The 26926-nt window shown below is 61.7% G+C and overlaps 2 protein-coding genes and 1 long non-coding RNA gene across 5 annotated transcripts in view; all 3 read right to left on the reverse strand.

Annotated features, from left to right (window-relative positions):
- Positions 1–5498, reverse strand: part of LOC309613586 (uncharacterized protein) — a gene marked incomplete at its 5' end in the record, with an annotated part of 28383 nt that extends 22885 nt beyond the window's left edge. The window contains 7 exons of the mRNA XM_082360548.1: positions 349–435; positions 1022–1151; positions 1609–1847; positions 2157–2221; positions 4493–4610; positions 5208–5352; positions 5383–5498. Of these exons, the coding sequence (XP_082216674.1) occupies positions 349–435; positions 1022–1151; positions 1609–1847; positions 2157–2221; positions 4493–4610; positions 5208–5352; positions 5383–5498 (900 nt within the window). The remainder of the gene's footprint in view (positions 1–348; positions 436–1021; positions 1152–1608; positions 1848–2156; positions 2222–4492; positions 4611–5207; positions 5353–5382) is intronic.
- A 375-nt stretch (positions 5499–5873) lies between these two features.
- On the reverse strand, positions 5874–26568 carry INAVA (innate immunity activator). 3 transcript variants are annotated; one of them, XM_082398925.1, is made up of 10 exons: positions 26400–26568; positions 20114–20262; positions 19259–19383; positions 18723–18839; positions 17940–18156; positions 12834–12887; positions 11799–12009; positions 11459–11617; positions 9031–9637; positions 5874–7565 (listed from the first exon to the last, which is right to left on the reverse strand). In XM_082398925.1, exons 1-10 carry the CDS (start codon positions 26558–26560, stop codon positions 7473–7475), a joined length of 1893 nt encoding a protein of 630 aa, XP_082255051.1. In that variant the 5' UTR covers positions 26561–26568; the 3' UTR covers positions 5874–7472. The 3 variants fall into 3 exon arrangements, with proteins under 3 accessions (XP_082255051.1, XP_082255052.1, XP_082255050.1); XM_082398926.1 differs by lacking the exon at positions 26400–26568 and adding an exon at positions 22883–23093; XM_082398924.1 differs by lacking the exon at positions 26400–26568 and adding an exon at positions 8104–8184.
- LOC309631960 lies at positions 14058–15997 on the reverse strand. The gene is made up of 2 exons (XR_014246662.1): positions 15570–15997; positions 14058–15532 (listed from the first exon to the last, which is right to left on the reverse strand). It is a non-coding gene; the product is annotated as an uncharacterized lncRNA (long non-coding RNA).
- Positions 26569–26926: the final 358 nt, after the last annotated feature.

The raw sequence follows: 26926 nt of genomic DNA on the forward strand, positions 1-26926 counted from the left end.
GTCTCTTTATCTTTAGTCACACCTAATATTATATCCAAAATTATATTATCTAATTCATTCCCATCTTGCTCATGAAAGTTGGTTTCAAGTGACTCTGGGCTATTTCTCAAATTCACACTCACCCCTAAGGGTGACAATTTATCATAACTGAGAATATTCGGGAGACTCTATGAAGACAGAGGGAGATACAGGAACCTGTCTCCGGGTGACAGTCACACCTGCGGAGGTTTGAGGACCGATGGCCTTTGGCTGGAGCGGCCCCCAGACTGTCCTAACGTTCCCTTCCTCCCCGCAACATACCAGATTTAACACAGGACTTCAATTTCCCTGACTGCTGTGGACACGCACCTCCAGGAAGCTCTGCAGGATGACCATGCTGGGCTCCAGGTGCTCCAGCACAAGAGCCTGTAACATATCATCTAAGGCCTGGATGGTCTGGCAAGTGGGGGACGTGGCGTGTCAGGGGATGGACAGCTCCCTGGGGCACCCCATCCCCCTCAGACCCCTCCCCACGGGGAAGGGAGCCAGACCAGCTCTGCCGCCACACTCCCATCTCCCCAGGCGCTGGCCTCTCTTGACCTCACTGAAGCCCGGACCTGCTCCAATGGCAGGCCAGAGCACAAGAGTAGGCACTGGGCAGTTCTTGCAACAAATTCAGCCCCATGGGGCCCCCACCGCCAGAGATTCGTTCTCTAACGTTTTCGATCAGGGAAACTTCCAGCTTGAAAACTGAAAATTCTCGGGAGGATTTGGCCAAGTCTATTGGCTGGTAATTCCATAGAATCTGTGGGTTTATAGCCAGACTGGCTCCTCCTGAGACTGGGGCTGTCATGGAACTAGAGAAACGTAGCCCTCGTGAGAGGAGGAAGTGGGCTGCGTGCGAGCAGGAACCAACCCCGGGGGAGATGGGGAGGGTGGGCAGCCCAGGGAGGAGGGGACGGAGGCCCGGAGAAAAGAGGACGGTGGGTGGGTGGGCTCCTCGGGGACAGACCAGCCCCTGCAGATGGGCCAAGGTGGGTACCTGGATGTAGAGACTAGCACTGCCCTTGCGGTCCAGACTGGGCGTGATGGGCGGCAGGGGCATGATGCTGGAGAGGCCGGCCTTGGCCAGGTCCAGCTTCTGGGACAGGTGGAGCGGCGGGTTCACCTGGCTGGAGGGGGAGGGGAGGGAGGGAGCCACGGGAGGGCTTTGGAGGACAGGTTAGTGTCGAGGGCCCCGGGGGAGACTCTGCTCTGCCCTCCCCCTGAGGCACGGGAAACAGTGGGACCTGAGCCCCACGCGCTTCCCTGCCAGGGAAGGGGGCCCCGGCCTCTTCGGGAGCCTTCCCCACACTGATGTCCTAACAGCTTTCTAACAGTGAAAGCTGGGGGGCATCCCACCCCAGGAGGCTGGGAGACCAGGTGGCGGTCGTGGGCCCTGCTACCCACAGCCCAGAACTCAGGTCCCCAGGCCTTGCCCTCCTCCCAGCCCCAATGCTCCCGCAGCAGAGACCCTGGGGCTCGGGGGAGGGAACGGCTTGGGGAACCTCAGGGCCGCGATGCAGAGCATGGCTTGTGGACGCACGGTGCTGACCAAGGCCTCCGTGGATTCTTCAAGGATTAATGTCTGGAAGGGCCACGAGGAAAGGAGAATCCCCCTCAGAGAGGGACGCCAGCCCCGGGGCTGGGATTCGTCCTCCTCGTCCCCGGAGGACCAACGCCGAGAAAGGGTGGGCTTTTCTCACCTCAATTTTCTTGGCCAGGACAGTTTGGGGAAAGTAATCGTCCATGTTGCCATTTGCCTGGGCGTGGACAACGCCACTCATGGTGTCCACCGCCCTCAGGAACTTCAGCTTGTCGACGTCGAACTAGGATGGAGGGACACGCAAACCTCTGCCCGCGGCCCCCCTGCCGCCTGCCCCCAGACCCTGCCCCACGCCGGGCCCAGGCCCTGTCCTGGCGTTCACCGTGGCCCGGCCCCTCTGTAGGCATCCGGGGACGGGGGCCCACGAGGCAGGTACTTTTGTCCGGCACCTGTCCAGTGGCCTGGCCGCCTAAGAGGCCAAGTCAGGCAGCTTCCAAGCCAGGGCTAATATCCAAAACCCAAGGAAGCGTGAGCCCTCGTTTTTTCCTACTTTCCTCCGCAGCTCTCAAAAAGCTCCAGAGAATTTCCTTACCACCTGTTCTTGTCCCAGAAATTCCAGAATACACTCATAGGCTTCTCTTTCCGACTGGCGCAATCCTGCAAAGGGACGCAGTTGGGAGGAGGTCTGGCTGATTCTCTCGGTGCAACAGGAAAGCAGAAAGCCCCTTCCCCCGACCCTCAGCCAAGAGGGCTCAGCAGCCGTCGGGGTGCAGGGTGGGTGCCCCAGCTCCAAGAACTAGCTTCTCCAGGCCTGTGGCCGAGAGTGGACCTCAGGGGCCTCCGTGGAAAGGCAACTACGTGGGGACTTGGTTAAGAGATTTACTGCATCAGGTACGGCCGGGATAGGACAGCAATGGAAAGAGAGAGTCCTTCAAGTCACCCCCAGGGGCCACAGATAGAAATCCCTGAATGGGAGGGGACTGGAAACCCCAAATCAGCCTCAGCATCTCCCTTGACGACTGGGCTGGTGTAACCCTCGGGCGACCTCTCTGAGCAGGGGACCCAGGTGTGGACACAGAGACCGGAGGGCTGAGGCTAAGAATAGGCCTGTCCACCCACGGCCGTCGGGAGCGGGTGAAGCAAGAGGACGGAGGTGGTGGCAGCCCTGGGACCCGAAGCAACACCGGCCACTAAGCCTGAGGTCAGGCCATTTCTCACTGCCCCGCCGCGGAGCGCCCTGGGTGTGCAGGTGGGGTTAAAGGCACAGCACAGCCGTTACATTTCAAGTGCCTGAATTCAGGGCCCTGCTCTTGTGCTTTACGAGCCCTGTGACCTTCACGAGTTAAAGTCTCTCAGCTCGTTTCCCCGTCTGTACAGTGGGGAGGATGACCGTCCGTATCCTTGTTGTGAGGATTAAACGAACGAAAGCATGACAATGATAAGTAATAAATGATAAATAATGATAATAATAAATAATTAACACATGATAATGATAAGTAATAAATGATAAATAATGATAATAATAAATAATTAGCACATGACAATGATAAGTAATAAATGATAAATAATGATAATAATAAATAATTAACACATGATAATCATAAATAAAGGAGAAATCTTGAGCAAATTGAATTCTCCTTTAACTCGGGGATGATAATCAGTGTCTATCACTGTTATGATGTTTAAATTAATTCGTTCACGTAAAAAATTTAGACTGACCCCTGGCCCACAGTAGGAAATCAATAAGTGCCTTCTTCTTCACACATTTCATTGAGCACCTTCTAGGTGAAATGTGCTCTTTCAGGCAGAGCTTAGCAGACATAGCGTGGACATATCAACAGGTCCCTTCACGGGACATTGCTTCGTGTCCTTGTGAAGGAACTCCTTTTGCATCTGCTCGTACAGTTTTGTGTGTATGCATATACACATATATATGTATATGTATGTACACACAGGAGGTCGGAGAAAATCTCATTGACTGAATCTGAGTGGCCCTGGAGGCCGTGAGGAGCAAGCCCTACAGATATCTGGGGAAAGAACTTTCTAGGCCAGAAGAGCAGCCCTTGCAAAGGCCCTGGGGCAGGACCACACCTGATACGTTCCTGGAACAGCCCGGAGGCCTGGAGCCTGGAGGGGGGGGCGCAGGGAGAGTGGCCAGCCATGAAGGCAGAGCGGTCAGGGCACAGGTCAGGAGGGCCTCGTGAGGCCACCGTAAGGATGGCCGTAGGGACTCTGGCTTTTGCTCTGTAAGGGATGGAGCCCTGGGTAGGTTCCCGGTAAAACAGTGGCCGGTGGTCTGCTTTGTTTAACAGAATCACCCTGGCCGTTGGGTTGAGACTAGAGAGATGGGGGGATGGTGTGGAGCGTGGCAGGGGGTGCATGGTGATGGGGGCTGGGACCAGGGCAGGTAGGAGCAAGCGCTCAGACTCTGTATCTATGTGGAAGGCAGGACCAAGAAGGGAGAGCAGTGAGCTGGGTGTGAGAGAAAACAGAAGCGCAGATGTGGAGCCTGAGGGACTGCACTAGTGGGTGGGGCAGGTCTGGGGCTGGCAGCAGAGTCCGGAGCGCAGCTGGGACGCCTACGAGGCATCAAAGTGGAAATGTCACCGGGCAGCTGGATTTAAGAGCCTGGAATTCAGGGGTGGGATCTGGGACTTGCTGACACACTGGTGGGTCTAGAGGTCTGCCGTGGCTCTCCTGAACGGCCAAGAGCCCCAGACAATGTCCTGGTCCCCATCCAGCTCCAGGCCCCTCAGAGAGGCACGTCTCAAAAGAGACAGGCATGCAGAGACCAGAGCTGCGACTGCGCAGCCAGGAGCGGGCAGACTAGTGCCGATTAATGAGTCCCCAGCGAGGGTCGGGCAGCCAAGCACCGTCACCTCGGAGCCGCTGGGAACTGACACACAGCCCCTTCCTGGGCTAACTCACCTGCCAAGTTAGGGTTCCAAGAGACATGGCCAGCCAACGGTGAAAAGGTGACCTTGTTTAGTTTTCGCTTGTTGGGAGGTGAATCCATCTGCACACTGGGGGCGGCAGCCAGGGCAGGCTGCGGAAGAGGAAAGGCAACTGGCTGAGCGGTGCCAGCTCCGGCCCCACCGCCGGCTCCCCGCTCCCTCCCCCTGGGAAGTGGGGACCCTCTGAAGGGCCCTGCTTCCTCCCCACCTCTCTGCATGGGGATGGTTCAGACTCAAGGTGGCCTCCCATCCCTCTGCCTCGGATGGCCCGCTGATGAAATCCTGAAGCCTCCGGCCCCTTGCCCAATTCATAATCCCACTCTGCCCTGCGGTTGGGGGGCTAACAGCCCCCAGATGTCTGCCCAGGTCCTGCCTGGGAGCAGGAGGAAAGCGCTGCCTGGCCACGTCTCCCACGCTGGACACTGGGTCCCGAGCCGGGGTGCCCACTGCCCCTGCCCCCAGAGGACCCTCCAGGGGCCCGTCTCCTGCCGCCCCGTCCTGCTGGGTGGACTTGGTTGTTCCCTTTGTTGGGGAGCTTCCCCCTCGGCACGCACCCTGGGGACACCGGTCACGGTTTCCCTGGGCCTCACTCCTTAAAATCGTCTAAAACACAGAATCCACAAAATCTGGGCCGTGATCCACGACTCAGTTTGGTGGAAGAGGTCCAGGCCTGAGATCGGGATGCTCACACTTTTCCAGAGACCCCGGGCTGTGTCCCCTCGGAGCCCACCCCCGAATGGAGCGCCCCGGCCCCCAAAGCCGCAGTCCCCGGAGCCCAGGGCGGCCACCCCACCCACGGGCATCTGCCCAGCCTCACGCCCTGCCCCGGGGCCGCTGCCAGGGCCGGCGCAAGGGACGCCTCACCTGACACTCAGCGCCTCAGCTCTGGGGCCCACGCCTGTCCTGGGCATCGAGGCTCCAGGGGGCGCCGCGCTGGGTTCCAGAGCGGCCCCTGCAGGACAGGCGTGGAGGTAGCCCATGTGAGCTGCCCGCCCCGCCCCGTGGTGACCTGGGAAGTCCCCCCCCACCCGACCCCATCCAGCTTTGGAGAAGAGGGGCTGTTTCTCCCCCCAGAACGGCTCCGCAGAGGCTCAGCCCCTCCCATCACTGAGCACAGTCTCAGGACCCCCAGGGGCTGCCGCGGCCCCGGGTCCTTCTCGGGGAGGGACCCCCAGAGCCCAGCTCCTCGGGCCCCGGGCGTAGGGGGACCAAGGAGCTTCAACTCCTGCTTCCATCCTGCCCGGGGATGCAGAGCTTCCCCCACCCCCCCGCCGCCAGACGCCCACCCACCCACCAGGGACCTGGCCAGGCGCTCTGCTCAGGAAATTCAGCACAAAAGAACCTTCCTCACCAGCTCGGCCTCACAAAGACAGACTTTATTGGAGTATCTTGCACGGAAACCCCACCGCTCCGGCCCCGCAGCCGAGGACACAGCCACTTCTCAGGTGCACCAGGCATCACACAGGACCGGTAAATTAATGCGAAGGACTTGCAGGCGTGGAGGGCACTAGCCCGAGGAGCCCTGCGCTCCGGGAGGACCCGGGGGGGCAGGGGGCAGAGGCTGTGCACGAGGGCAACGGGCTCAGACACCAACCGCAACGGAACAGCGTCCAAAGTCAACACGATGGGGCAGGTGGACCCAGAGCCAGGATGCTGCGGGCCGGGAGGAGCACAGAGATGCAGGCTTCCCCTCAGGCCCCTCCTTGCTCCCGACCCCTCGGCCGGGCCCCCCCGCCCCGGGCAGTGGGAGAACTGTGCCTTGTCCGGGTCAGGCCTCAAAGTTCTTAGAGCCTCGAGCTGTCTGTGTAGCCCCCGTCCTACAGACAGAGGGCGCCATGTGGGCAAGATCAGCGCTTGGTGCGTCCAGCCCTCCCGGCCTCAGCTCAGCGGCTCTCTCCTGGGAGCAGGATCCCTATTTTGGGATCTGACCCAGCAGCAAAGGCCCAAGGATGAGAGCCCGGGACCACGGACGGTCTTAGCATGGCCAGTTTCCAGGCCTCAAGTCTCAGCACTAGGATGATTCATTAACACCCTGCAAGGCGGGTGTCCCCACGTCTGTAAAATCAAGGACTTGCCCTCCTTCAAGGAAATCCGGTCTCAGGGCAGAAGCACAGCTGAGTGGGGAGAAGGAGCAATGACACCCCTGGCCCTGGGAACACGCCACAGGGGGCGCCCTTCCAAAAGCACGTGTAAAGTACTGGTTTTTAGGATGATGACGAAAAGACATCAGAGGAAGCAGGGTGGTGGCCTGCAAGCCCTCAAGAGGCCCAGAGAAGGTGATCAGCTCCCGGCCAGGGCCTCCTGATGCTCCAGTCTGGAGAGGCCTCCAACCCAAGGCTCCTGGGTCTGGGTCGATGCTGGGAGCCTCAGGACAAGGGCGCACAGAGTGACAGGGGTCCCTACAAGGAAGTCACGGGGTCAGGAAAAGAGCAGGGCCCAGGAAGACAAGACTCTGCCAGGACACACTGACCTTTAACCTAGCTCTCGGTGCGTGCATCACAGAGCACATTATAGAGGGGAGGACTCGCCCCCAGGCCCGGCACCCCTACAGCCTGAGAGCTGGGAAATGGGGGATGGAGGTGCAGCCCCCAGCAGCAGTGGGGCAGGAGGGCCAGGGGCTGTTCTCTGGGGATGCGTCCCCTACCACACGTCTTGCACACGGAGACAGATGCTGTTAGTCAGAGGCAAGGCCTCGAGTCCGGTAGGCCTGTCTCTGGGGAATAAAGCATTGTCATATTACAGGGATCTTGGGGACAAACCACAAATATAAATCCTTAGGCCAGAGCTTCTGAACAAAAACTGGTAAAAAAAAAAAAAAAAGTCTCAGCTCCAGGTCATCGACCTGCGATGGGGGAGGGGAGCCGAAGAGGGCTTCAAGGGTGGGCGGTCTCAGCCCCAGCCCCGCTGGGAAGCAGTCTCTTCGGCCAGCCAGCCGCGGTGTCCGGAGCCCAGGGTCACACCTGGCTGATGATCTCTCCATTCTCAGGTACAAACACTTGCACGGGGGCCCCCTCAGGCGATCTCCGGAGCACACACACGGTGGGCACCTGCCCGGGCCAGGGGGAAAGGAGAGGTGGGTGAGCAAAGCAGGTAGAGACATCAGGACAGCAAGCCCGGCCACACCATCCTTGTCCCTTAAGGACGCTGACCAGGGGCAGCACTGGCCCAGCCACTCAGCCCTTGCCTCCCAGCAGGCTCTCTGTGCCCTTGTCCATTTCCACTCCAGCTTTCTTTGGGGTGTGACAGGCACCCTGACCTTTGCTCCACCCCCCCCCAAACCCAGCTCACTTCTCATCACCCTCCCCATCTGGCAGGTTGGGATGGGCTGGGCCCGGGCCAAGGACAGGTCCAAGCTCGCAGGCATGGAAAGGCACGTCAGCTGGAGGGTGCGGCCTGGGACTGCGGCCAGGGTGCTGCCAGGCCCAGGATGCCAGCTGCAGCCCAGAGAACCGGGGGTGGGGGAGGGAGGTGCAGCTGGGCCCTGCCAGAATCTTGGATCTCAAAGAAGCAGCCTGTTGGGGACTTCTGGAGCACACCCGCTGCAGAGCCCTCCGTACCAGGGAGCAAGAATAAAGAAAGGCTCACTCAGCACTTCCCTGGCGGTCCAGTGGTTAAGACTCAGTGCTCCCAACGCAGGGGGCGTGGGTCCGATCCCTGGTCGGGAAACTAAGATCCCACATGCCACGCAGCCAAAAAAAAAAAAAAAAAAGCTCATGCACAGCCCCCCCTCTTCCAGAAAGGAAAAACTGGGCACAGAAATCAGGGTGGCCATGCTACCTCATGTCGGGGCGCTCCACCTATATGCTGCCCACCAACTCGGTCCCTGACCTCGGGGGCCCCAGGTGATAATAACACCACGTATTAGTACTTACTATGCATTGCTCTAATCATCTCACACATATTAACTCATTTAAAGTTCTTACTGCCCCTCTGTGATGGGTCCTTTAAGACTCCCATTTTACAGAGAGAGTGACAGAGGATCAGAGGAGTTAATAAACCTGCCCAACGCTGGCAGGGCTGAGACTTGAACCGGGGCTTGCGCACTTAACCATCAGTCACCCTGCTTCTCAGCTGGGTGGCGGGAGGAGAGTGGGGAGCGGGAGCTGGCTGAACGACAGTCACAGGTTCTGGCTCCTGCAAACACCCTGCCAGTCTCTCCCTCCGTCCTGGGCGCTCAAGTCGGGAGACTGGGGGGTGATGTGGATTGGTCTTATGGTTATAAATAGAGGCCTATCTGTTTTGTAGATCATCGATGGAGCCATTAGGAAAAAAGGTCTTAGGTGTCTGGGAGGGTCACCTCCACTGGCGCACGTGGACACGCGCTCTAGACGTGCAGGCGAACTTAGGATGCCCCCAGGGTGAGTCTTCCTGGGGGCCTTCCAGAGCCGCGAGGAAATGCTCTGGGGCCTATTCCTCCGAGCTGAAAGCTGCCCGGCCACCGGACTGCAGGCTCTGCGCCTGCGCCCCGCCGCCCGATCACGGGACCTGGGAGGGCCATACCCGTGCGCGTACCTGCGTGCGCGCGAAGCTCTCGGCGCCAGGCGGCAGGCTGCGCACGCGGAAAGCCCCCTGGCGGTCCAGCGAGTGGGGGCGCGAGCTCCGGAGCCGTGCCCGCTCGTGCCACGACTTGAGCTCCTCAGACACGGCCGCCTTGCTGAGCCCGCGGCCCGCGGGGCTGTCGCGCAGCGAGGGCGTCCGGGCCACGCGGCCGTGGGCGGGCAGTGGGCGCTGCCAGCGCGGGGCGGCCGCGTCCTCGCCGCGGCCCGGGCCCCACTCGCCCCACTGGCCGGGCGGCGGGCGGCCCTCGGCCAGCACCAGGTAGCGCGCGGCCCTCAGGCAGGCGGGGGCGGGGGGCGGCCGGAGTCGGGGGCCGCGGGGCACGCGCGGGCGGGGCGGCGCGGGCGGGGACAGGGGCCGCAGGAAGGAGATGTCGGGGCTGCTGCTGCCGGGCGGCGTCGGGTGCGACAGGCTGGAGGCGTCGGAGCCGCTGTCCTCGGAGCACGAGTGGCAGGCGGGGCACGGCACGGGCGCGGGTGCAGTCACCGTGTAGTAAGTGGGGCGGCGCCGCGGGAGGGCGCTGCGACCCCTGCCGTCGGGGCCCGCGCGTAAGGGGTCGGTCCTATGGAGAGAAGAGGAGGCGCTGAGCCAGCCCTGCCTGCGCGGCGGGGAAGGCATCGCGCGTGCGCGGCCTCGGCCACGCCTCCCCACGTGCCCACAGCCTCCTGGCCCGGCGCGTCCTACACGCCCGTCCTGCACCCCACACCACTGCTCCACTGCGCGCTGGGGTTTGGGTCACGGAGGCCACAGCTGCTTCCTGCTCTCAGCCATCTCAGGTGCGAGGTGTCCAGTGGCATTTCATCCACACAATCTGAACGGGCGGACACCGTCAAGCTTCCGAGGTGAAGGTGTGAAGCTGGCGTGTGGCCCCGAGGGACGACCACATGAAGGGAGGAGAGGGCGGGCCCCTCCACAGCCAAGGGCAGAGGCCTCAGGAGAAACCGCCCTGGGGCACCTGCATCCTGGACTTGCCGCCTCCAGACTGGGAGGCGGTGGTTTGTGCCCAGCTGCGCTGCTCTGTACGGCAGCCCCAGCCGACTAGGACAGGGCGGCCGCATGCAGCTGGCCCTCCCCAGGGCACCAGCTCCGGACAGCCAGCGGGGCTGGAATCCAGCCTCCCTCTGCCAGCACCCCGGGGGCAGGCCTGTCCGTCCAGAGGGGGCGCCTTTCACTAATCTGCACAAAGGCCCTGTGTGTAAAAAGGCCCCCCGGTATGTAAAGTATAAAATGCATTGCTGGACTCCAGCCCAGCGCTGCCCAGAAGCAAAGTTAACCTGACGGAAGAACCCAGCAATGTCCTGAGGGTACCCTGGGCTGTCGGACGGTGTGGCCGACACGGCCTGTCATAACTCGGTCACTGAAACGAGCACCAAACAGCAGGGAACTTGGAGCATTTAGTGGATTCTCATTATTCATGGGTTCTGTATTTGCAAATTCACCTACTGCTCAAATTGATTCGTAACCTCAAAATCAACACTCCTGGCACTTTCGTGGTCACGTGTGGACACACGCAGGGTGGTGAAAATTCTGAGTTGCCCAGCAGGCTTTCCCAGCTGAGGCTCTGAGTTCTGGGTTCAGCGCTCATACTATTCCCACAGTCTATTTAGTACCATGCTTTTCATATTTTTGTGCGTTTTGTTGGTGATTTCAGTGTTTAAAATGGCCCCAAAGCTGGTGCTGCAGGACCGTCTGGTGTCCTGAGCTCAAGGAAGCTGGGACGTAATTTACGGAGAAAATACGTGTTAGATGAGCTTCATTCAGGCGTGAGATCTAGGGCTGTTGGCCCTGAGTTCAATGTTAATGCGTCGATGGTACGTATTAGATAAGGTGTCTTTAAACAGAAACCCCATAAAACAAGGTTACGTATTGATCCGTTTACAGACACATTGTGACCAGAAGCTGTAACCCTGTGTGTCCCTGGGAGCAGTGGTTCAGCGTTTGCACTCACCTCACAGGACATAACTACCCAAGTAATGAGAATCAACTATATGTCAGTTGAAAACGTGACCCGTCCATCGTCAAGAGACCAATAATAAAACAATCACAGACAACTACAAAAGTCTCTTCTAAGATACGCTCCTGCTCCCGCAGGAGAGTCTGCAGGGATGGGGAGAAAAGTGGAATCCGGTTGTGCAAAGAGACAAAACCGGAGTCTTTGGAAGAAAACACCTTGCTTCACAAGTGACTCGCCCTTGGCTTTGCTGGTTGGGGCGCAGCCTCTATTGAGAGGTGCGTGAGAAAAGATCCCAAGGAGAAGCCACTGCACAAGCCATGTGTCACCCACGGGTGTCCCACATAATCCTGGAAGCCACCACCCTCCGCACGTAAATTCTCGACGGTGGGTCTCGCCCCCTGCATCACTGGGGGGTGGCCTGTCTCTTACCTCAGGGGCTGTGACTGGCCCCTCCTGCCCTGCATCTCAGGGGTGGCCGGGGCACTGGTGCGGCCCTGCCGCTGCCCAGGAACGTTGCGGACGGCGACCACGTAGCAGGAGGCAGGGCTGGAGGCGCTGGGCCCATCCTGCGGGGTGCTGGCCGGGCTGCTGGAGATTGGAGGGATTGGAGACAGGTCAGCAGCGGGAATGCCTCCATCCAGGGGCTCCGGTGTGCGGAGGGATGGACTCACGCCTCCCCCCATCACACGCAGGATGGGGGTCTCCTGCACTGTGCCCCGCCCCTGCCCAGATCCCACCTGCTCCTGGCCCTCCCTTCCCCCCGCCTGACCTGGACTCGCTTCCGGGCTCGGAAGACTTCCTGGGCTTCTCGTAGGGGTGGTCCAGGCTTGTCTCCTTCCAGGGGCTGTTCTGGATGGGGGCCCTCTCCAGGCCCCCCGTGTCAAGGCCTGCTGGCTGCAGCCCCTCGAGGCTTTGGGGCGGGAGAGGCCGGGAAGGCGCATCTGGGGACTCTGGGGGAGGTTTTGGCACTTGAGATGCCTCTGCAGGTAAAGAAAACCCAGGAGGGCAGTGGTGGGGGAACCAGCCCAACTAGAACCTCCGTGGCCTGCGCCTGACTCGCCCTCCCGTGGCTGCTGGTCCGGCTGTGCCAGGCCATGGCTCTGGGCCCAGATGCTTCTAAACACTCTCTTCTCCTTTCAGACTTACTCCTTACAGCTCCATTTTACACCTGCCTCCTACAGGAAGCCTTCCCAGATTGACTCTCTTGGCTCACATGACTCCCCTTTCTAACCTTTGCTCCTGATGCCATGTCTGCAGCTAACCTCCTGTTTCCCTATTTTTCCTCTCACGCTGTGCCCACGTGTGCTGTTTCCTTACTGGCCTGGGCCCTCCCCTGGGCAGGACCTCACCACCCTCTTGGTCCACCTTGACCCCTCAGCATCGTTAGGGTTTGTCACCAGGGTTCTCAATCTGCGGACTTGTGTTTTCTCCCTCAGTGCTACCCTCTTTTCACAAAGAGCAATGACCGTGGCCCGATGGCTGAGGCTCTGACGGGTGCGTATTGAAGTAAAGGCTAAGTCCCAGGCAAAGGCAGGGAGGCCCGGGGCCCAAGCCTCTGCTGGAATTCGCCTTCCCCTCCCGGTCACAATGACTGAGCACCCGGACCGGCAAAGGGTCAGCACCATCCCCACTGTCACCCATGCACAGGGCACACAGGCATCAGTGTCCCGGCGGAGCAGACGCTGAGCCCAGCCCGGCTCCCGCCTCCTTTAGCTCGCTGAGAACTCACAGTAAACGCCACCCAAGCCCTGAGTTCTCGCGGAGGAGCCCAGCGCTCACAACAGCCCCTAAACCGCCCTCTCACCTTCCTCACGGAGCAGCCCGTCCAACAGGGAGCTGTCATCTGAGGCGCCGAGCTCTGGGGAGGCCAAAGGAGAGAGGAGGAGGTGAGGAAATGCCCCCGCAGACCTGGGGCATCAGCAGAGCTGAGCAGCCCAGGCCTGCCCCGCCCCTTTCCTGATAGCATCCTTTATCAGGAAATACCAACCATGTGTTCAGTACTGTGCTAGGTATGAATTTATCACTTGGAAGGAGAAAGTAAAAATCAGTGAATAGGAGTGAGGAGACAGGAAACTCCATTTTAATCCTGGCTCTGCCATAAGCTTTGTAAACTTGAATGAGCCATTTCAATACTCTGGGCCTCTGGTTGCCCGTCTATTAAAAAAAAAAAAAGCCAGGCCTTCCTCTGGCAGTGTTTCCAGGCAGTGGAGGGGAAGGCAAAGAGTCATTTTGGAAGGCCCCTGGGGTAAAGAGATTTCTGCTAACTTTTGTATAGTCTTCTGATACCATAAATACAACTCAGCTCAAGCACCCCAAATCTGAGAACCCCTGCATTAGCAGCAGCAAGAGCAGTGAGAGCGGGAATTGCAGCTGTGGGGTCGTGGGGTCTCACAATGCAAGTGAGAGTCTGGCCGTCTGGGTCAGGAAGGTCCTTCCCTGGTGACAGGACAGCCACCTGAGGACATGGAGGGTGGCCCTTCCTCATGGGCAGCAGCAATCTGCACCGGGCCCCAGGAAGTCAGAGGGCTCGAATTTGCCCTTGTCCTTAAAACACCGAAACTTCAGATGCTCGGTCTACACCTAACATGACCCGGATGGAACTCACAAAGCATTTTCAACTACATTTGAGAACACGGATGAGGGCAAACCGACAACAGCTAATTATTTCTCTTGGGCTTTTCTAAGTGCCTTATAATACATGAATTCACGTGCTCCTCGTAACAACCCTGTAAGGTAAGATTACCATCTCCATGTAGCAGCTCAGGACACAGAGGCTTGGAGGAGCTGATAACATAGCTTAGGGTCAAACCGCCAGAAGGTGGTTGAGTCAGATTCACACCCAGACAGTCTGACCAGAGTCTGGCTCTTCACCACCACCATTTATGGGCTCTCCTGTTAGCTGGCCTTTCATGCAGGGGTCATTAACCAGAAACTTCTAAGAAAAGTAGATTCAGATTCCAGCCATCTGAAAATCCTCTATAACAGGGATTGGCTGGTGGCAGGCCTGTGGGACAAATCCAGTTAACTGGCTGCTTTTTTTTTTTTTTTTTGGCCGCACCGCGAGGCATGCGGGATCTTAGTTCCCTGACCCGTGCCCCCCGCAGTGGAAGCACGGAGTCTTAACCACTGGACCACCCGCGAAGTCCCTTTTAAAATTTTTTTCTTTTTCTGGCTGCTTTTGTAAATAAAGTTGTATTGAAACACAACTATGGGTTTGTTTACGTAATGTCTGGCTGCTTTCATGATACGATGGCCAAGCTGAGTAGTAATGACTGAGACCACATGGCCCACAAGCCTAAGACATTTACTCCCTGGACCTTTACAGAAGTTGGTCAACGTTTGCTCCTCAATTTAAATGAAACAGAACCTTTACACAGAGCAGTGTGTAAACGGTGCAGGGTCAGCTGCCCACGGAGCAGCCCGGGCTTGGCTCAGCTCACACCAGCCTGTGCTTTAGGGTTCAGCTGGGGAGACATCCTCTTATCTAATCCTGGTTCCCAGCCTCTGATCTTTTACAAAAACCTGGGGACCCGAGATGTTTATTTTTCACAAATGTCAACTTGAAGAAATTGTGGGACTGTTGCTGTCACGGTCCAGGGATGCCGGCGTCGGGGGCTGGGTATAGTCACGTGTTTTGGGTTTGACTTTATGGTCTGGGACGACAGCCATCACCCCCGGCTGTTTAATCATAGGTGGTTCGTGAGGGCTGCTCGCTGTCTTGGCCACGCTGCCACACAGCCCTGCTGAACTGCGCCCGGCCCTCGGCCCAGCAGCGGCAGGAGGACACCCCAGGCAGAGGCCATACTCACAAACGCTGGGCACCCTCAAAGGCTGCACCGTCCAGTGCAGCAGCCGCTAGCTGCATGTGGCTATTTTAAATTAAATGAAATTACAATTTTAGTTCCTCAGCCACACGGGTCACAATCCAAGTGCTCAGCAGTCCCACGCAGTGAGTGCCTGCCATGTTGGACAGCACAGATCTGCAACGTTTCATCATGGAAGAACTTCTACCAGCGTTGCCAACACGGGTGCTGCTAATCAACAAATGCGTCCTGAGCACCTGTTACATCAGCTCGGTGCTGGGGGGCATTTCTCATCAGGCTCCCTGTGGTCAATTAGTCCCACAGCTGACCGCTCCCTGCCACCTGCAGAGGACCAGCTAATGACTGTCACCTGGTATAATTAGGTTCCAAATTGAGTAACCTGCGTGTGGAGACCAAGAGGGTGGGTGGATTTTTCTAACATTTTTTTGGTTAGTTTGCTTTTTTTTTTTTTCCTCTTTAATTCAAAACACCTTCCAGCTCTAATTATTTTTTCATACATCTTTATTGCTAGTTAATTATTAATCCCTCTCTACTTCCTGCTCTCAGGGCGAGCCCAGCTGGCCAGATGAGCCAAGAGCAGGAAGTACCTGTCTAGAACCACCTCCTCCTGGGCTCCCAGGAGAAGACATTGCAACCCAGGACCTCAGGCCTCATCGACACAGGACACTAGACCCAGGACCTCGGGCCTCGTCGACACAGGACACTAGACCCAGGACCTCGGGCCTCGTCGACACAGGACATCAGACTCAGGACCTCGCCTGGTCAGGACAGGACATTAGGCCCTGGACCTCGGCCTGGTCAGGACAGGACATTAGACCCAGGACCCCGGCCTGGTCAGGCCAGGGCTGCAGGTGGAGAGCAAGCCTGCCTCTCTGATCAGGAGGGTGGAAGCAGTCGCATGGCCGGGCCCCTTCCCCGCAGCTCTATGTCCCCTGCACTGAGCGCCCCCTCCCGGGACGGCTGGCCGGGCCCCTTCCCCGCAGCTCTATGTCCCCTGCACTGAGCGCCCCTCCCGGGACGGCTGGCCGGGCCCCTTCCCCGCAGCTCTATTTCCGCTGGACTGAGCGCCCCCTCCCGGGACGGCTGGCCGGGCCCCTTCCCCGCAGCTCAATTTCCGCTGGACTGAGCGCCCCCTCCCGGGACAGCTGGCCGGGCCCCTTCCCCACAGCTCTATGTCCCCTGGACGGAGCGCCCCCTCCCGGGACGGCTGGCCGGGTCCCTTCCCCGCAGCTCTATGTCCCCTGGACGGAGCGCCCCCTCCCGGGACGGCTGGCCGGGTCCCTTCCCCGCAGCTCTATGTCCCCTGGACTGAGCGCCCCCTCCCGGGACGGCTGGCCGGGCCCCTTCCCCGCAGCTCTATGTCCCCTGGACTGAGCGCCCCCTCCCGGGACGGCTGGCCGGGCCCCTTCCCCGCAGCTCAATTTCCGCTGGACTGAGCGCCCCCTCCCAGGACGGCTGGCCGGGCCCCTTCCCCACAGCTCTATGTCCCCTGGACGGAGCGCCCCCTCCCGGGACGGCTGGCCGGGTCCCTTCCCCGCAGCTCTATGTCCCCTGGACTGAGCGCCCCCTCCCGGGACGGCTGGCCGGGCCCCTTCCCCGCAGCTCTATGTCCCCTGGACTGAGCGCCCCCTCCCGGGACGGCTGGCCGGGCCCCTTCCCCGCAGCTCTATGTCCGCTGCACTGAGCGCCCCCTCCCGGGACGGCTGGCCGGGCCCCAGGCGTGTCCTGACCGGCTCCCCACCCCCAACGAGCAGCATCATCGTCGCAATGCTGGCAGCAGAGCCACAGCCCTACACCGTCCACCACCCCACACCGCAGGCCTGTGGTCAGAGGAGCCCACAGGGCGGGGTGAGGCCAGACGGGACACAGGAGGGGCTGAGACACACAGACGGGGCCCAGCCCCCCCGCCCCCTGCCACCAGGACGGCAGCGAGCCCTCAGGGGCTTCCGTGCCCAAGTCAGCAGCTGCCTTTCAAGGGGCGGTCGCATCCTGGGCCCTGTCAGGAACGGAGGGAGGACGGAGGCCCCTCTCCACCAGAGCCGGTCGGCCAGGGGGTCGGCCGTCCTGCCTGGGTCTCCCCGTCGCCCGGGGTTACTGGGTCAGCTGTCGCGTGGAGGCCTCTCCTCCCTCGTCCTCCACTCCTGGCTGCCGGGGGGGACCTGGGAGGCGTCTGGACTCACCCTAAATTAGAGGCCACGTGCCCAACCGGGGCAGGAGGTGGCCTTGGCACAAAGCTGACCTGAGGGGCAGCGGTGGGAGCTGGGGAGCCCAGGTGGAAGCCCCAAATCCAGTTCAGCCCAACTCCCTGTGCCAGCTCCCTCACATGCACGGGGGGCCTGGGACCCAGGAGAGGCCTGGGGGAGGGCGAGCCCAATGCCCTGGGGCCGGAACGGGCGGGAGGCCTCCAAGGACTGAGCTGACAAATTGGGCTCAGGTCAGGAGAAAGAAAAAGCCACACGCAAGGGCCCAGAACCACTTGCTGGAAGAGGAACCGGCCTGGACGCATGATGTCCACTGATGCCGGGGCCTGGACGCATGATGTCCACTGATGCCGGGGCCTGGACGACTCGCTAGGTGCCGCACAGTCAGCGGGCGCTGGCCCCTGGGCGCAGAGACTAGACTAAGAGGCCCAGTAACTAGAGAACAGAGCGCAGGGGCCCCAGTCCTGACGGGGCGGCCCCAGATACTTCAGGGACGGTAGGTGTGCACTTCCACCAGAGCAGCCACGGGCAGCCACGGGCCCTGCAGCAGCGCAGCGAGCAGATATGCACAGAATGCGGGCCCTCGGCCGTGCTCACGGGTCGCACCACCTGCCCTGTGGGCCTGGGATCAGGAGGGCTGGACAAGCCCTCGAGATAAGCCGAGGTCAGCCTGGGGATGCCTCCTGTCCAGGAGGTCTCCTGGAGGGCGTGGATTTCGAGGGAGGAGTGGCTTGTTTTCTAAGGAAATGGGGAGGGTCTCAGGGGAGGGCGATGGCTGGGCTGAGGCTTGTGGGGTTGCCACGGGTCAGGATGGGGTGGGGCGGACCGGGGAAGCAGGTTTCCCCCCCGACGGGACAGACGGGTCTGGGACCGGCCGCTGCTCACCTGGGCCTGGGGCCAGGGCGGGAGGGGCCCCGCTGCCTCGCTGCCACTCCCCCAGGCAGCGCTGCAGCTCCCGCAGCTTCGTCTCCTCCTGCTGCACCGCGTGCTTCCGCTGCCGGCGCGCCTGGCGGCCCAGGTTCCCCTCCCGGCACAGGCGCCGCGCCGCCTCGGCGATCTGCAGCTGCAGGGCCAGCTCCCGCTCCAGGCTGCTCAGTGGGTCCTGGGGGAGGGTGCAGTGAGCGACACCAGAACGGCCCAGCAGACGGCAGCGTCCAGGGCCCAGGCCCCCGAGCAGCCGGCCCGGGACCCACCCAGCAGCCTGACCCCGAGCCAGGCGGGGAGGGACTGAGGTGGACGCTTCCCTCCCACCCCAAAGGGCTGGGCAGACGAGCCACCCGTCACACCACGGGGAGTGACCCGAGGGCCCAAGCCACCCCACGGCCCTCCTCCCGTGCTGAGAAAGGGAGGACGGCCCCAGGAGCCAGAGCGGCCCGTCCGCACAGGCCACTGCCTCTCCGGACCGGCTGCGCTCTTGGCTGGCCTTCTGCCCACAGGGGACTGAACCCCATGTCCTCCCTTGAGGTCCCAGCCCTCCTGGTTCTGGCGCCGGCACGGCTTCCCTGAGGCCACGTGGGCTACACGTTGGCGGGTGCCCCTCATCCACACGGAGCCAAGAGGCCTGAGCTGCGTGATGCTAGAGCAGAGACCCCTGCAGAGGGGAGGCAAGGCCTGGGGACCACAGCCGCCAGCCTCGGGGAGCAGGGGCGGCGCCCTGCAGCGCCTCACCTCTCTGTGCAAGGCCCACTCGTCCAGCTTGTAAGCGGCTCCGATCCTGCGGCGGACTTTGGGGGCCTTCTCCCCCGGTCTGAAGGGGTACTCTGCGGGCAAGATGCCCGTCAGCTCCTGCGGGGGAAGCGAGGTCATGCCAGGGCGCTCTGCACGCACCCAGCCCTTGGCCAAGCAGGAAGAGTCCATCCGGCGGGCCCTGGGTGACCTGTGCCCGCCCTTCCCCAGAGGCCCCTGCCCACCTCCGCGCGTCCCAGCGTCCAGGGCTGTCCGTCGTCCGGGGATCTGCCCTGACCTGGCTACGGTCCCCCCAGGCGCCTCCATCCACTCGGTCCCCTGCAGCCCCTCCTCTGCCCGGCCCCATGCCCGGGCCCTGCCGGGGAGAGCTGTCCCCTCGCTGTGCCATCCGGTGCCCTGTCTGACCCCCAGCACTCTCTCAGGACTGGGGCTCCCACTCCTCGGCACCGACAGCCCAGCACGCGGCTCCGGCGCCTGGGGTTAACCCCGCGCTCGTGCGCGGCGGGGCCCAGCCTCACCGCTTCCCGCAGGCAGAGCCGCCTCAGCTCCTGCAGGCAGGCCTCCAGCCGCTCCTCCAGGGCCCTCTGCTGCTTGCGCACCGCGTGGGTCAGCTCCTTCACGGGGGCCACCGGGCTGTCGGGGCCTGCGACGGGGCGGGGCCGCGCTCAGGGGAGTCTGTCCCGGGCGCTGCTGGACGCCCCCTGGGCTGATGGCGCGCACGCGCGCAGATGGCCTCACGCCCGCCCAGGCTGCGGGCCGGCTGCCACAGCGGGCCGAGTCACACCCGAGAGACGGCATGTCCCCCGGCGGCCCGACGGCACCGTTACGGCTCGGAGGGACCGGCTGCCCCTCGGCCACGTGCGGTGCTGTGGTCAGAGCCCGTCCCTTCCCGCCCGGCCCCTCCCAGCCGCCACCCACGGCAGGCGCCTTCTTCCCTGGCTCCTCCTCCTCCTCTCTCTCCCGCACTCTCTCTCTCTCACACTCACACACACACACACACACACACACACACACACACACACACACACACGCCTCTTCTCTCTCTGTCCAAACCAGACCCGACTGGGCCCATCGGCTCGGGCCAACCTGAGCCACGGCTCCTTCACGCGAACCAGATAAGAGTTTTCAGCTTCTTAGGAATCACGGGGCCAGAGCTGAACACGGCAGGTAGCTGCTCAGACAGGATCGACAGTCCAGGCCAGACCCCTCCACCCACCCAGGGAGGAAAACTCCCAGCCCTCCCAGGGTCTGCACCCCCCTTCCCCACACAGCGGCCTCCCCACCGCCCCCCCCCCTTGGGCCCCTCAGCCTGGCCGGGCCTGGAGCCTGGGACTCGAGGAGTTGGTGGGGTCGGGGGAGCCCGAAGCCCTCACCGGACTGCAGGATGATGCCGCTGTCGGTGTCGCTGACCTCATCCTTGCTCTCCATGGTGGACTTCTGGGAGGAGGGGGCACAGAGGAGGAGGGGCCGACACCCTTCCCAGCCTGGGCCAGGATGTGCAGGTAGCCTGGAGTTTCCCCAGCTTTTAAAAGAACAACAAACAATGATACATGTAAACCCCCTTGCCTCCAAACAGAGCTGTTGAGTCAGGTGGGTGAGGCCAGGAGATGTGGCGTGAGGCCCATGCTTCCGGGGGAGTGAGTCTGGGATGGGGGTGTCAGTGCTGGGGAGCTGCGGACAGAAGGGGGCAGCTCTGTGGGCCTCTCCAGCGCACCTGCCCTGGGCCCAGGCTGGCCTCCTGCCACCTCCTTCCTAGAGAGACCTCCAAGCCCAGGGGGTGACAGCAGTGGTGGCCACAGGGACCACGATACTGGGAGAAAGACCATAAGGAGAGGAGCAAAGAGAGAGGATGAAAAGGAGGAGACAAGAAAAAGGTGGGAGGACAAGTCAAGGAGGAAGGGAAGGAGAGGAGGGAGGGGAAGCGTCTGTGCCAGGAGGGAGGCGCGGCTGACGGTCCTCAGCCCAAGACCCATCCCGCTGCCCCCGTGGGTGAGGGCACTGGGCACTCAGCCAGGCCCTGTCCCGAGGCCCACAGCCCAGGCTGCCTGCTGTCTGTCTGCACTAGGCGGTCCACCCGAGGGAAGGTGCCCAAAGCCGTGAGCCAACTCCCAGGCCACCAGCTATGCCTGGGAGGCCCCTCGAAGGGGAGGGGGCCCGGACCCCACACCCCACAGCCGGGAGAGAGGCAGCGCGCACGTGCGTGTGTGTTGGGCACGTGCTGCCGGGGCTGGAGGGGTGACCAGAGTCGAAGCTGCCCGAAGATGGGAAGGAGACCACGGCCACCCTGCTTGCCCGGGCTGGGCGCACGTGTGCAGCTCAGGTACAGTTCCAGGTGTGCGTCTGCCAGCAGCAGTCACCCCGGCCGCACCTGCTGGCGCCCCCTGTCTCCTGGCCAAGTCTGCACCCCTGCTCAGGGTCCCAGCTGGCCAGGACCTGGCAGCAGCTGGCTGGAACCAGGGTGGGGAGTGCGGGCGGGGCCCCGGCAGGCGGCCTGGAAGGAAAGCCCAGCCACCTCTTCCCTGAGTCAGCCATTGAGCAACAGTCCATAAGTCCTTCGGAGGCTCTGTCTGGAGCTTATCCTGCTTCTCCTCAGGGCACCACTGCTGGGCGGGGGAGGTGGGCTCCTCAGCCAGTGGGAGAGAAGGAGGCCTGGGGAAGCTGAGCCCGCAGCCAGGCCCGTGGGGGAGGGACCGCTGACGGCCAGGCCCCAGGAGCACCTCTCTGCCCATGGACAGCTTTACGGACCTACGTAAACAACACAGCCTATCAGAGCACCTTGGGCATCAGTTAAAAACCTCGCCCTGAAAACAATAGGTACCTGCACTTTGGAGTTTCAGTTCTCCAAGGAAGTGTAGAGAGTGGAGGGTAGGATTTTTTTTTTTTTTTTTTTAAGTCTATATGGGGCCTTTGCAAAGATGCCAAGGAGAGAGCCTGGCCACATGTTCTGGGAACCGAGACCAGGGTACCTGGCGTGAGTTAGCTCTGCCTGGTCCACCCTCCCAAACCCTCATCCCTCCTGGAGATGGAGCGGGACAGAGGGCAGGCGGCTCCCCCGCCGCTCGCTGCACAGCCCTGGGCAGCCTGTGGGCCCCCCCAGCAGCCAGGGGCAGGGCCCCGCCAGAGCGAGGAAGCAAGGCCGTCCTAGCACGTCTGCTTGGACGAGGGAGGGGGTGATGGGGGAGGGAAGCCATCAATTACTCACACTTACTAATTAATAATTAACCATTAAGGAGCTGCCTTGGGAAGCTCTGACAACTCAGCCCTGCCTCTCCTGCTCTTGCCTGTTGCAGAGTGAGCAGCAATTGCGGGGACCGAGGGGTGGCCCGGCACAACGGCCCCCTCAGCCCCTTCCTCCCTCTGGCCGGGGTCGGGGGCAGGCCTGCTCCAAGTAGGGCAAGAGAGCACGGACCAGAGGTTGGAAGCCTCAGATTCCAGCCTGGGTCCTGCCATCACCCATGTGATCTTAGGGGAGCTCACCTCACCTCACCTGGCTGGGCCTCCCGTCCTCACAGGCACGGTGAAAACTGCACGGTACCTGGGGCCCTGGCCAGTCCCCATACTGAATCTGGATAGCGCCAGGCTGAGCAGGAAGGACCCACACACGTGCAGCCCACTCGTCTGCCCCTCCGGAGGCGGCCCTCCAGCTTCGGGGACCCTGTCCCAGGGCCCGCAGGCTCCCGTGGGTGTTGAAGGCTTGGCTTTCAGATAAAGGCAGTTCCGGGAACATCCCGCCCCTCCGCATGGGAATCCCTCCCTGCCCTCCAGACCCGCAGCCCCCGGTGGCAAGCCCCGTCCACCCCGGAGAACAAGCGAACGAACGCGAACGACGTCCCCAGGAAAAGGCAGAGGAGGACAGAAGGGGAGGAGGGGGAGCGCCGTGCATTTTCCCTCCGGCTGAGCCACTGGGACCCTCTCCCGTCACAAATGTGGCCCCAAAGAGAGGCCCTGGGCCTCCCTCCTCCCGGCCTTCCCCACTCCCGTGGAAACTGAGGCCTGGGAACTACAGCGCCGGGAACTCATCCGAGCCCGCCAGCACCCCCATCACCCCTGTGCCCTGTGGCTGACGGCCACTGCTGGGCCCCCCACCCCTAGGCCGGCTTGCCCCTCGCCCCAAAGACCCGCTCCAGCTGCCCCGCCCTCACCTGCTTCCAGCTCTTAGTCCAGGAGTCCGGGAAACGCCCCCTGGTCCCAAGTCAGGGGACCGAGGGGCCTGGCATGTCACCTCAGGGTGTCCCAGGCCGCCCTGGGCTCTCTGACCCGGCTCCGCTCCACACCGATGGCCGGTGGCTGTCCCTCCCCCGGTCCCGCCTGTGTCCCTCCCAGGCTGCCCGGCCAGGGGAACCAGGTTGCTTGTTCCGACTTGAGTCAGAGGGAGGAGCGGGTGAGCAAGCCCTTCCCAGAACAGATCCTGCCGCACAGGCAGCTCGGGCCTCTGCACTTCCGGGGGCTGCGGGGGCGGAAGAAAGGGGCTCCCCTCAGAGGAACCCCAGAAGAAGGCAGCCGGGATCAGGCCTTCACGGCCTCAAGGGCCCCCCCTGCCCTGGGCTGAGCCGCCTGCCCCCCCAGATTCCGGCTCCGCGCAGCGCCCAGAGCGGGCGAAGTTCCCGGCGCGTGGGGAGCACCAGCGAGAAACCTCCACGCTGACAAGGAGGGTCCCTGCTCCCCAGACCCTGAAGCGGGGCCAAGGCCAGATCGGATTAGAAACTCCGGGCCGGGCCGTGACCCCGGCACTCCACGCGGGGCGGCTCTGGGGTCCCAGACAGGCCAGGCCGTTCTGATCACAGACATTTCCCTCCAGAATCATCATGGCCGCCACCTCCCTGTTTATCATTTACAACCATCCCTCCACAGGGCCCATGGCGCATTGACCTGGACCCCAGTCCTCTCCCTAGTCCACAGGAGGGCCACTGGGACCCCGGGGTCTAAGCCCACTCCCCAACCACCGGGGGCCAGAGACCAAAATGGAACTTGTTCCCGACAAGCAATGAGCCTCTGGGTCTCCACCCCACTGACCTTCAAGCAAAACCAACAGTTTGGAATTCAGCCTATTTCATTGGGGGAAGCAAGGGGCAAAGACACTGTTACCCATCACCAGGAGGCAGGAAAACAGACAGTGCCGCGCAAGAAGGAGACCCCTCAAGGCTTCCCCCAACACCTCCTTTTCTCACCACGCCCCTCACCCTGGGATCCCAGCACTCACGCATCTCCAGTTGCTCCCCTCCCCCAGCCCCAAGAACACCTCCCCAGCCCCAAGACCACCTCCCCAGCCCCCAGTCCCAAGACCACCTCCGTAGCCCCCAGCCCACCTCCCCAGCCCCAAGACCACCTCCCCAGCCCCAAGCCCACCTCCCCAGCCCCAAAGACCACCTCCCCAGCCCCAAAGACCACCTCTCCAGCCCCAAGCCCACCTCCCCAGCCCCAAGACCACCTCCCCAGCCCTAAAGACCACCTCCCCAGCCCCAAGACCACCTCCCCAGCCCCAAAGACCACCTCCCCAGCCCCCAGCCCCAAGACCACCTCCCCAGCCCCAAAGACCACCTCCCCAGCCCCCAGCCCCAAGACAACCTCCCCAGCCCCAAAGACCACCTCCCCAGCCCCAAGCCCACCTCCCCAGCCCCAAAGACCACCTCCCCAGCCCCCAGCCCCAAGACCACCTCCCCAGCCCCAGCCCCCAGGGCAGAGATGACTGAGGAAGTCACCCCCCCAACCATCTTCTGTGGAGCTGTGTCACCAACACAGGCAGCCTCCCCACTGCCCCTGCACACACACCCAGCTCCCCTCACATTCCTGTGCACACCCTCTGTCCAAACAATGTGAGCCCCGAGCCCTCCAGGCTGACTACCGCCTTCTTTCCCCAGGCTGAGGCTGAGGGGCCCCAACAGGGGACAGGCCCCCTGTGCTGGGGGGCCTGCTCTGGGTCTCCCAAAGAGCCCGCAGCCCTTCCCTTCCCCCCCTACAGGTTTGTCACTGTCTTCCCACAACAAACAGAGGAATTGACTCTGACGCTGGCACCCAGCCTCCACCTTGCCCATCCCCCAGCTCGGGGGGGGGGGGGAGGGAGTGATGGAAGTTTCTAGAATCAACTCATAGCGTATTTTTTAATGCATAAAATAAGATGAAGAGAATCACTAAGATAATGGATTATATTAAATACAGTTCTAAAAACAGTAAAACATAGTAATCTATATATGTTTCTTTACTAACATTAAACAGGATCTAGTAGTGGGCAATTCCGTAGCAATGATGATGGTAAATGATGTTTCATGACCGATGGTAAACCAGGTTTCAAGACAGCTATCACAACTGCATTGTGATATGAAACCCTCTGTGGTGTCTATTAATGGCAAATCACAGGTACTACCAATGGTTTCAAGGCAATGCTAAATGTCAGTAAAGGTTAGTGAAAAATAAACCCTTCCCATCCGAGTACATGACCCTCTGAATGCTATCCACAGATGCTTGGGTGCCCATGGACCCAGTTAAGAAACCCGCCCTCAGGTAACCACCCCCATCTCTGAGCTCAGGGAGAGAAGGACAGAGGACCGACCAATCTCCGCGTTGACCCTCTGGAATCCTCAAAGACCCCTTGTTCCCTCAAATTCACACGCAGCATTTCCCAGCCCAGCAGGATCTGAGGCTTGGAGTGGGACCAGCCAACCAACTCTCCCAAGAAGCCCAGGGCCATGGATCTCCCTGGCTGCCATGCCCTTCAATTCAAAATATCCAGAGTGGGCCTTCCAGAGGCCTGCTGAGAACGTGGGGTTCAGCACCCTGCTCCCAGCCGGTGCCCCAAACCCCAACTGCACCGCATCATCACCAAGACCACCAGGTGGTGAGGAAGTGGGGTTTCCCCACACACTTGGAATCTGATCGTTGAAAGAAGGGAAAAAATTGCATCTCTTTAGGGTTTTCGTCTCCTAAGGAAAAGTCCTGAATCAGAAAACTCTTGCACCTCCTGCATCCACCCACTCTCCATTATTTTTGTTAAGTTCCTCCTTTAAGTTTCCTGTGATACATGAGATCGGAAGTCAAAGCAAGGGCCCGACCTGATGCCCCAACCAGCACCCAGCAAAGAAGAGTCTCAGGCGCTCCTACAATTTCACTTAAACCATTAAGGAGCCAATGGTCGGCTGCTCGAGCCAAAACAGTGAAAAGAGAAAGGAGGGAAATATCCCGGGACCCTCCAGGCGAGGGGGGCGGGAGATGGTTCCTTAAACTGTTTTCTTTCCCCTCTCCTCGCTTCCCAGTGGGAAAGGTGCTCGCCTCCAGCGAGCGACTGTGGAGCGGGCTGGGACAGGGGACTCCACGACGGCCTGGAATGCGCCCTGTTATCAGACCTCTAGGCTCTCCTCAAAAAGCCCCTTTGTCCGGTCCACCCTGCTCCCCTCCCCCACCGCGCCCTCCGCGTCCAGGCGGCCCGAGACTCGGCTCCTTTTGTCTGCCTTCCCGGAACCTGCCAGGGGATCCACAGGCGTGGGGAAGGTCGGAGGAGAAAGGTCGAGGAGACGGAAACATGCATTTTCGGTAGGAACTCGGAATTCCCACCCCCCGGCAAATTCCCCCCATTCCCCGCAGGGCCCCCTCCTCTAAGGCGGAAGACTGTGGGTTAGGGGCTCGATCCCCCCGGCTCCCGCGTCGCGCCCCGGCGCTCCCCCTTACCTGTCCCATGGAGATCCCTCGCCGCCCGCCTGCCCCCGCGCCCCCCGCGCGCGCCTCGCAGCCTCGGGACCTGCTCGTCCAGGCCAGCTCTCCTCCCCCCGCGACTCCTCCCGGCCTCCCCTCCCCGGAGGTATTTCATTTAACTTCGGCATTTGCAGCATCCCAAATGTTAAAGATCCCAAGACATCTGTCCCCTGGGGCGTACCAAGGCCCAGAGGAGAGAGGGGAAAGACGCAGGAAGGGACCCGGGATTCCGATCCGGGAGCCGGGGCGGGGCCGCGCGTCGGGGCGGGGAGGTGCCCGCGGGGGTGGGCGTCCCGCGGGGACCCGGGCGCGGGGCGAGGCCGGCCCCCTCTTCCCGCTTCCGGACGCGCGCGCGGCGGGATCCCCCCCGCGCCGCCAGTTCCCGCGGCCCGGCGGGGGTGGCTCCTCCCGGACCGGGGCCGCCTTCCCTCCGCGCGCTCCGGCCGGCCCGGCGGCTTCCGCGCCTGGAGACCCGGGCTGAGCGGAGGGGGTGCCGCGCCCAC

The sequence above is a fragment of the Balaenoptera borealis genome (genome assembly GCF_965194805.1).
Source record: "Balaenoptera borealis genome assembly, chromosome: 1".
NCBI lineage: Eukaryota > Metazoa > Chordata > Mammalia > Artiodactyla > Balaenopteridae > Balaenoptera > Balaenoptera borealis.